The following is a 10,280-nucleotide window of genomic DNA, read 5'->3' on the forward strand; positions in this document are numbered from 1 at the left end:
GCTTATAAATTGTAAGAAAAGTGGAAGCCTATAGCCTAAAGCTTAAACTAGAGGTGGAAGGCGCTTTTGGAAAAGGGAATTGAAAGTTAGAATAAGCAGGCCAGCTTCAGCAGCGCACAGTGGCACGCCACTCCACAGAAGATGGAGGCTCAGGTTCCAGGTCAACCTTTACCCACCAAGCGTGCGCACGCCTGCCCACGATCCTCTCTGGCTGCAGGACGGGGCGGACTGCAGAGTGAGACCCTGTTAAGGGTGCCTTCTCTCGGCCTGTCTCTCATGAAATTAATGAACTTTATTTTGAAAAAGAAGATTGTACGTGAAGGGAATGGAAATTATTGGTGTGATTTCATATCTGGGTTAAGAATAAGAGTTAATTTTAAAGAGAAAATCAAGTCAAATGTTAAGAGTGTAAAGAACAAAGAACTGATAGGTTGACATTCCTTTGTAGATCAGAAGATTTCTTGGTTATACATGCTCGCGATGATTTAACAGCTGTTCAGGGAACAACCCCGTATACACACAGCACTCCTGGCACTCCCATCAACATGCCATGGCTTGGTAGTACCCAGACGGGCAGAGGAGCATCCGTGGTATGTAAAGTTAAAAATATTCTCATCTGCATCACTGTCCTATTTTTCTCTTTAGGTTAATGGATAAAGAATAATTTAAAATATATTTTAAGGCCTAAAATTTAGTAAGTTTTACAGACTGGAAATTGTAAATTTTGATAATGAAGAGTAATACCAAAAGAGTAAAAAAAAAGTATCTTAAAAATATACTTTGCAGGACCAGCAGATGGCGTAATGATTATGTCGCTGGGCTCCCACATAGTCAACCACAGTTCTAGTATTGGACCTGGCAGCTTAAAACTCACTCTGGGTGCTTGTGCATCTGTGCCCAAAGTCCCAAGAGGAGAATGGAGGAGAAGGGATTGCTGTGTGAGCATCCCCCCACCCCCAGGGGGATATCACACTTTCTGTCTCTCTCTTTCTCCTGTGAATGTGTGCACCCTATAGCAAAAATCTCTCAAAAGAAACACACACACACACACACACACACTTACTTCGCTGGGAGCCAGCAGGTGGTATGATGGTTAAGGTGCTGGACTCCCCCCCCCCAAAAAAAAAAAAGAAAAGATAGATAGATAGATAGATATGGGGGCTGGCAGATGGTGTGGTGAAGGGCCCTAGATTCCCACATGGTCAACCACAGTCCCAGACCTGGTGGCTTGCTTTCTCACTTTCCATCTCTCTTTCTTTCTCTGTCTCCCTCTCTGGTCAAATTAAAAAATAAAATAAGGTTAACTAAAATAAATCTTTAAAACAAAAAATATGTCTATGTACATTTGTGAGCCAGCCCTGTGGTGTGGTGGTTAAGGGAGCTAGATCCTATCTTGGCTGACCCCATGGTTCAAGTTTTAGCCCTGGCGGCTTACACACTGGGCACACGTGTGTGCATGCTGAGAATGCCAGTCGGAGGGAGAAATGGAGAAGAGACTGCAGAGTGATGATTGCCCGATGGGGGGCTCTTCCTTTCTCTGTCTCTGGTGAGCACACCTGCCCTCTGGCAATTAAATTTTTTTATGAAGAGCTATACTTTAATGAGTGATTATTTGAAACCTAATGGTCCTCATCAGATCTCAGTAAGCTGTAGCCATCGATAGTCAAGTCTTCCCACCTGTTGCCTATTTGTGTATAGCCAACGCATTAAGAATGATGTTTACATTTTTTACGGGTTGGAAAAAAGCATACTATTTTGTGACACATGAAAATTATGTGCAGTTTAATTTCAGTGTTTATGTATAAAGTTGTAGAAACACAACCAAAGTAATTTGTTCATCTTTGGATGCCTTCATGCTGCAGAGGCATAGTTCAGTATCTGCAATGGAAACTGCAGCCCATTAACCCTAAAACATTAACTGTTAAAAAAAAAGGGCTTTGCAAGGACAGTCCTGTAGGTGTAAGAGAGCCAGATCCCATATGACCAACTATGGTTCAAAGCCCAGTCCTGACAGCTTGTAAAACATGTGCATGTGTGCCCCACATCCTGACTGGACCACAGGAGAAGGAACTGTGGTGTGAGCGTGCCCGTCAGGAGGTTCTTTCCTTCTCTCTCATCTCTCTGTGAGTGCACACACCCTCTCTGGCAATTAAAAGAATTAAAAAATAAATGAAAGAGTATTTGCTAATCTCTGGTCTAAAGAGAGTCTTTTAATGAATGTCAAATAATAACTGGGTCCATGTTTAGTGTTACTTTTTTTTTAATGCTGAGGCAAATAGATATATAATTAATAAAATGCAATATACATATGAACCGAGACAAAATTTTTTGCGGTGATGGAAAATCTATTTGAGCCCTAGTTACCTAAGATGTAGCCCATATTTTTACCTCCGAGAGTCTCCTCTATTGATACTTAAGGTATAGGAATTGATACACTGAGTCAAACCCAGCACTGTTAATTCTCTCAGTGACTTTTTATGTGGCTGGGTTTTTAAAAATTTCATGTCCTGTAGAATAATTTTATGGTCCCCATTTTTTTTTTATTAATTAGAATGGGCAGTTGTTTAAAGGTAAAGGGTCTATCACCCTTAATATCTCATTGTATTTTGTCAATGCAGTTCCTCTGTAACTGATAAAACCTTAAAATTCTTCCCAATATTTGTTGTGGCTCTTCTTTATTTTTACTTAACTATTCTTCCAATGAAACGTGAGATCCAGAAAAGCTAAGTGACTCAGCTCAGGTCATTATATTAAGTCTGTGGTAGGACTGAATTTCCTTTCTACTATTGGAAAATCTTTTTTTTTTTTTTTCAATATTTCTAAGTACATTTTTGGTGTCATTTTAGTAGGCGTCATTGTGATTAGTGAACCTAATTATTTAGATTGCCTCATTCTACTCAAAAGAAAAACATTAACAAAATAATGACCTTTTTAAAATGTGGCTCTTCTTAAAATAGTTTTCTTATAATGTTCTCCGTACGCCTTCAGAAATTTTTTATAAACTCATGTTTGTATTTTATTATTCATGATTTCCCTGTGATACCTTGGTCAGGAAATAAAGGCAAGAACAGAACCTGTGGACATTTCTTTAATTAAGAAGAAATGGATTTAAATGTAAAATTCACTAAGCAAAAGTATTATTTAGCAGGTTTATACTTTTTCAGGAGAATTGCTAAAGTGTATTGTTATGATAGTTTGTACACGTGCAGCAGAGAGGACTAGCATCACTCTCTAAAGGGCTTCATCATTTCATGGTCGCCTTTCCCCGTCCTCTCGTTCCTCGGGACACGCAGTGTCCATACACGCCTGCTCTGTTGTCAGGCCTGTCTGGAGATCATACCCACAGTAGGTCACGGGGCCTCCCTCCTGGGAGGGTACTTGGTGTTAGCCCTGCTCCACAGTGGCTGCCTTGGTTTTTCTCATTTTCTCATCTCACTGAATGATGTCTACCAATAACAGGAAGAGTACTTACCATGACTCTTGACTGTTTTTTTTTTTTTTTTTTGAGAGATTTTCGCTATAGGGCGCGTGTGCTCGCCAGACAGACAGAGACAGACAGAGAGACAGAAAGCGAGAAATCACGCCCCAGGGGGGATGGTCACGCTGCAATCCCTTCTCCTCCATTCTCCTCTTGGGATCTTGGGCATGCACGCACACGCGCCTGGCGTGAGTTTTAAGCCACCGGGTCTGGGACGTGAACCGTGGTCAACTACGTGGGAGTCCAGCGACATAGCCATTACACTAATTGCTGGTTCCCACTCTTGACTGTTTTGAAGAGTATGTATCCCTTAGTTTTTCTGTCCCTCACTGGTTCTTAGTCCCTTTATTCCCTACAAACCGCCCTCCTTCTCCACAACTTTGAGCTAATTGAACAATTTAAAATCCTAAAGGAGGGACCAGCAGTTAGTGTAATGGCTATGTCGCTGGACTCCCACGTAGCTGACCGCAGTTCGAGTCCTGGACCCCGTGGCTTAAACTCATACCAGGCGCGTGTGCGTGCGTGCCCATGATCCCGAGAGGAGAATGGAGGAGAAGGGATTACGGCGTGGCCATCCCCCCTGTGGGGTGATTTCTCACTTTCTGTCTCTCTGTCTCTCTGTCTCTGGCGAGCGCACGCGCCCTATAGCAAAAACATCTCCAAAAAAAATATCCCAAAGGACGACAATAGTGCCAAAATCTGTCTGAAACTAATGCTAAAGCCTTAGGTTAACATAATTTCACTATGGTGCTATATAAGTAAGAAATATTCTGTGAATAAGAATTTTATTTTTACATTCATGTATTTATTTTATTCTTGACAAGCTAGATAAATCATTCAAAGCTGCTAAGCGAAGTAAGCCAGACTTGGAAAGACACACACTATATATCCCTGCTCAACATATACAGAATGTCTTCTCTGTCTGGCAGAAATGGAAAGATCAGAAGATAGGATGGTAGAGAGTATAAATGTAAATACCAGAGGTTATACAGGGAGGGGCAAAGGGAAGAAATGTTTAACAAACAAAAAGAAGTAAAGTTTTCTGTGGAAAATGCTGTACGTGGCAATATCTTTGATTTTGTTGTCTTGTACTACCTGCATGCTTTGAAAATCCCTACTGTGTGTTGTAGAGATACGCAGAGATAGAGAGTTAAAAACAAATCATTGTGTGAAAATATTAACAACTGAAAAGCAATAAAAATGTGTATATACCTGTTTTGGTCATACACAGTCAGTTGTGGAAAAAATAGTAAATAGATTTTAGCTTTAAAATTTCAACTTTCTGTGGACCAGCAGATGACATAATGGTTATGTTGCTGGACTCCCACGTAGTTGACTATGGTTTGAGTCCCAGACCCTGGGCAACTTAAAACTCACGTTAGGATCGCATGTGTGTGTGCCCCAAATCCCAAGAGGGAAATGGAAGAGGGAGGAGGGGATTGTAGCATGGACATCCCCCCCCGGGAGGTGATTTCTCACTGTCTCTGTCTTTCTGGCAAGTGCATGTGACCTATAGCAAAGATCTCTCTCAAAAAAAAAAAAAATTAATTTAACTTTCTGTTAACCACATTTATTTTCATGTGCTTCTGTCTTTATAATGTTATACTATTCAGGATTATTCCAATTAATTTAATGGAATCAGAAAAGAACTGGCAAAAAAGGAGATTAAAAACAATTCTTGAGGGGAGTTTGGTCATAGATCCTAGTCAGTAATGTATAAAATGTATACACCCTTAAATATGAGAGCTGCACTAGTAAATTTCTGTTAGCATATTTATAAGTTTTGGCACCCTTAATGGCACTTATGAAATCACATAAAAATAAATAAATAAACAAATAAATGTTATTTGAATTTACTATCACAATTTAAATTTTTCATTCTACTTCTTATTATAACTGTAAAATATTTCTTCCTTTTTACCAGATGATTAAGAAAGCTATTAACAATGTCAGAAGAATGACTTCTCATCCAACCCTTCCTTATTGTAAGTTGATGTAATAATTAACAATTATTATTCTTTATTTTTATATGTTTTTGGTAATTTTTGTTAGAAGAAATTTATGGGAAGCTTTCTGTTTCAACTGAAAAACAGCATTTATTCTGTTTTCTTAGAGTGTGTTTACTAATAAATAAAACTTTCACTTAAAAATTGGATAAGAGTAGAAACAGAGATTTCCCTGAATTGATAGAGAAAACTGACCTAACGCGTAGTACATTTTGGCCTTGACTGTTGGTATTTCTAAGCACATTTCTGAATTCCCTTGATGATGCTAAGTTATAGTTAATGACTATTTTAATAATAGAATTATTCTATATTTTGTTTCATAGACTGGAACCATATGTTGCTCTTTTGTTGCCTCATTATCATCAGTTTGTATTTTATTAATTTTGTCAGAACTTTCTTTTTAATTGCCAGAGGTGCTTGCATTTGTCATAGAGAGGCAGAGAAGGCACCACCAGCAGGCTGTGGTTTTGCTGCAGTCCCTTCTCCTTTCCCTGTCCTGTCGAGATGTGGGGCCTGAACACACACTGGTGTGTTTTTATTTTTCTACTTTTTGTTTGTTTGTTTGTTTGTTTAAATTTTTTTAATTTAATTTGTTTTAATTGTATTTTATTTATTTATTTATTTATTTATTTATTTTTAAGTTTTGCCATAGGTTGTTGCTAGAGAGAGACGGAGACAGACAGAGCGAGGGAAAGTGAGAAATCGTCCCCCAAGGGAAATGGCCACGCTACTACCCCTTGTCCTCCATTCTCCTGTGGGGATTCTGGGTGCACATACTCATGCCCAGCATGATTTTCAAGCTGTCAGGTCCAGGACTCAAACGTAGCTGACTATGTGGGAGTCTAGTGCTTTAACCACCGTGCCACGTGCTTGTCTACCTGCTGTGTTTTTCAAGTCCCCAGGGCTGGAATTCAAACCACAGCCTGTATAGTGTCAGGTTCCCTTAACCGCTAGACTAAAGGGCTAGCCGTCAGTTTGTCTTTTATCAGCACATTAATAGTAAATATAAGAAATGGTTATTAATAAGTTCTTACATCCTAAAGCAGGATATATTTGTTTCCAGTTAATCTTCTAGGAACCCCCAAACTGTCTCTTCCTTATTTTAAAAAAGAAAATTAATAGGGAATGTATTGGAGATACTGATTAACTGATACGTTGGAATCAATATTCGTGGTGGATTATGAGCATTCTACATTGGTTATAAATACAATTTTTCTTTAGTTTGCTATAGGGTGCATGTGTGGGCTTGCCAAAGAGAGACAGAGAGATAGAAAAAGAGAGGGAGAGAGAAATCACCCACGTGGCTGGGTGGCATGCCGCAGTCTCCTTTCCACCATAATTCTTTTGGGATTTTGAGCATGCACCCACATCCACCAGATCTGGGACTTGAACCACACAGTTAGCCATGTGGAATCCAGCCACCTTAACCAACATGCCACTGGCTGGCCTAATCATACAGGTTTTTTTAAAAGTCTACTTTGCTAGGACAACTTTAGTAAGGAATCTGAAAGTAGAATCACAAGCTTCTTCTCAAGCCTGGGAAGCTAATAAGCCCAAGGCTCGCCATCATATGACAATCAGAGTCTGCGATTCTGTAGATCTGAATGAATTCCTCTCTTCTCGACATCTCCAGAATATCCTGGTGTTCCTGCCAAGAATTGATAACCTTACTCACCTGTAAGGAATTGTACACATTGTGGTCCCTGGCCAGTGTATCTGGTTGGGTTTGGTTTTGAAGGTGATGTGCCTTGTCTCCATGAAGTCAGCCTTCGTTTCCTAACATTGTCTCGTCACACCTGATTCTGTGCACATTCTGAAAAGTAATACTGTATGAAAGCCTCGAATGTAACCAGTATTTCCAGTTAGGTCCTTTTGGAAGGACAACTGATTCTTGTTAAACTTAGGCACATAACTATGCTGCCATGAAAATCAGAATACTCACAAATACCTTCTAAATTCTGGAGAGATCAGATAGGAGAAAAAGTAATTATTTATTCTCTGTTCACAGAGGTATACTTTACTCCCTCTGGGCCATGGACTGCTGCCTGTGGGGCCACATGGTTGAGGGGTGGGCTGCCAGTGAGTGGGGAGGGGCTTGCCTGTGTCTGCAGCCCCCCACCGTCCCCATGGCTGCCTGAGCTCTGCCTCTTGTCAGATCAGCAGGGTACGGGATCCCGTGGGGGCGCAGACCTGTTGTTTCGTGTGGAGAGCGGCTATCTTGAGAAAGCGTGGTGTGACTTGTAGACGCTTGTAGAAGTGTGCTTTTGAGTTTTATTAATAATGACTTTAAGAGTATTCTTCTATAAAATGTTATTTGTTATTTATTTTTTGTTGTTGCCAATATTTGATATTTGATACTACAGGACAGTATGAGGTTAAAGGAAGTTATATGTGTTTATTAGATTTGTTTTAAAAAGATTAGAAAAATTGTATGGCGTTAGTTTTCACATCTTCAAACAATTTACATCCTAAAGCAACTGGCTTTACATTCATTCCATTTCCTCTCCTCCCATTTTCTGCCCTTTAAATCCACAGCCTTCCCCATTCAAAAAACCGTGTTCAGCCAAATGTGTCCCAGCAAAGTGGCACCTAATGTGGGGTAGGAAAATTAAGGTGGTTAGTCATTACATAAATGACATTCTTTTAGCATCTATGGACCCAAAAGAGTTATTAAAATATTTGCAGACACTGAGTTAAGGCTAAAACAGTGGGGATTGGTGGTAGCCCCTAAAAAAAGTACAAGTGACTCCTTTTACTTACTTAAGACACATTATTTCTAACAAATCTGCCCTCAAAAAGTTTCACTTCAGTTGGGCACCCTAAAAACATTAACTGATTTTCAAAAATTATTATTATTATTATTTTATTCTTTTTTTTTTTTTTTTTGAGAAGTTTTCGCTATAGGGCACGCACGCACACGTGCCCAGCGTGAGTTTTAAGCCACCCGGTCTGGGACGCGAACCACGGTCGACTACATGGGAGTCCAGCAACATAGCCATTATGCTAACTGCTGTCCCGATTTTCAAAAATTATTAAAAAATATAAATTGGCTACAGCCCAGTTTAAAGCTTACCACTAGTCAATTACAACCACTTTTTGACATTTTAAAAGGAGATCCTCATTTCACTTCTCCTCAACAGCTCACCCTCAGAAGTAAAACAGCTCTTAAATTAGTAACATTGGCTATACAAAGTGCCTGTCACAGTAAACAAAGACTTACCTATAACCATCTTAATTTTTCCTACCCCACATTAGGTGCCACTTTGCCGGGACTTGCTCAAATGAACCCGTTTTTCTTGAGTGGGGAAGACTGTGGATTAGAAATAAACGCAGTAACAAACACGCAAAGACACCTAAGTATAGAAAAGTGCAGACTGAGTGGGCCCAACTTCTCTGATGGACAGGTTGCCAGGAACCGGCCTTGGGTTTATTCTTTTACAGGGCAGATAATGGGGGGAGAGGAAGTGGAGTGCAGAGCCAGTTGCTTAATGCAGAAATGACCGGCACCAGGTAATTGTTCTCATCTTTTTGGGGCAGAATCTGATAAACACATGTAACTTCCTTTAACCTCATACTGTCCTGTAATATCAAATATCGACAACAACAAAAAAATCACCACCAACAACAAACATTTTATTTAAAGATACTCTCATACTCGTTGTTAATAAAATGTGCCTCAAAAACACATTTCTGTGTGCATCAGAAGTCACACCTTGTTCTCGAATGCGCCGCTCTCCACAGTTACGTGATTGTCTCCCTGTTCATTGTAGTGTGGTAGTGACGGAAGTGGGGGGCACTGTGGACATGGGGCACTTGGGTCACCCCAGGACCAGCCCCTCTTCCATCTCTCATCTTTGGAGGGATTATCTTCCATAAGGTAGATTTCTGGTGCTGGGGAGTTTGGAGATAACTGCTCTACCTAAATGTAATAACCTATAAATAGTTAAGTGCAAGAGAAGAGTTTTCTTAAATTTATAAAAAAAAAAATGAAAGAACTAGCAATTTTTTTAAGAGAGATTTTTGCTCTAGGGTGTGTACACTTGACAGACAGAAAGTGAGAAATCACCCCTCCAGGGAGGGAAGGCCATGCTACAGGCCTCTCTCCTCCACCCTCCTCTCTGGATTTTGGGCACGCATGTGCATGTATACACACACACACACACACACATACACACGTCCAGCATAAGCTACCAGGTCTGGGACGCAAACCATGGTTGACTGCGTGGGAGTCCAGTGACATAATCATTACGGCATCTGCTGGTCCCAAACTACCAATGTTTTAAATGAAAAAATCATTTAAAAAACACATAATTCTTTGTCAGATCATTTAGTCCCATGTGATCAGTTCTTGTTTAGCTTGATCTTGGTTAGTAGTTTCATGACTCTCTAAGGTGTTTCTATTAGAGCTCTGGAAATTCTTGCTCACTTCAGTGGAATGGTCTTCATTAAAGTAATCAGAAACCTGTACTTTTCAGTATTTTTCATGCATTTTCTTGAAGACAGAACACCTTTTGGATTATTTGCTTGCAAAGCTTTCAGGAAAGCATCTGTAAAACAGCTATCAGTGACCAAAGAAGATGGCCATTGTTAAAGATTTGATGAGAATTTGTTATAACAATGACGCATTTACCAAGGGAATTGTTGTTTCTGTGGCATGCAGCACTTTAACATAATGAACAACATATCCACACAAATATAATCCCAGATGGTTGAACATCTCTTCTATTTGACAGCACTTCCCATGTAACTTAACATAGCAAATAAGCTTACTTACTTTAACATCTCTGTCTTAATAG

The 10,280-nt window shown here is 39.8% G+C and overlaps 1 protein-coding gene across 3 annotated transcripts in view; it reads left to right on the forward strand.

The window, feature by feature from the left end:
* The window catches only part of DMXL1 (Dmx like 1), a 216,224-nt gene that overhangs the window by 165,905 nt on the left and 40,039 nt on the right, over positions 1-10,280 (forward strand). For 2 of the 3 annotated variants that reach the window (XM_014593197.1, XM_006162337.2), the window contains 2 exons: positions 449-590; positions 5,403-5,463. In XM_014593197.1, coding sequence (XP_014448683.1) covers positions 449-590; positions 5,403-5,463 — 203 coding nt within the window. The remainder of the gene's footprint in view (positions 1-448; positions 591-5,402; positions 5,464-10,280) is intronic. The other variant, XM_027765897.1, reaches the window with a different exon arrangement.

The sequence above is a fragment of the Tupaia chinensis genome, unplaced genomic scaffold (genome assembly GCF_000334495.1).
Source record: "Tupaia chinensis unplaced genomic scaffold, TupChi_1.0 Scaffold139897_1, whole genome shotgun sequence".
NCBI lineage: Eukaryota > Metazoa > Chordata > Mammalia > Scandentia > Tupaiidae > Tupaia > Tupaia belangeri.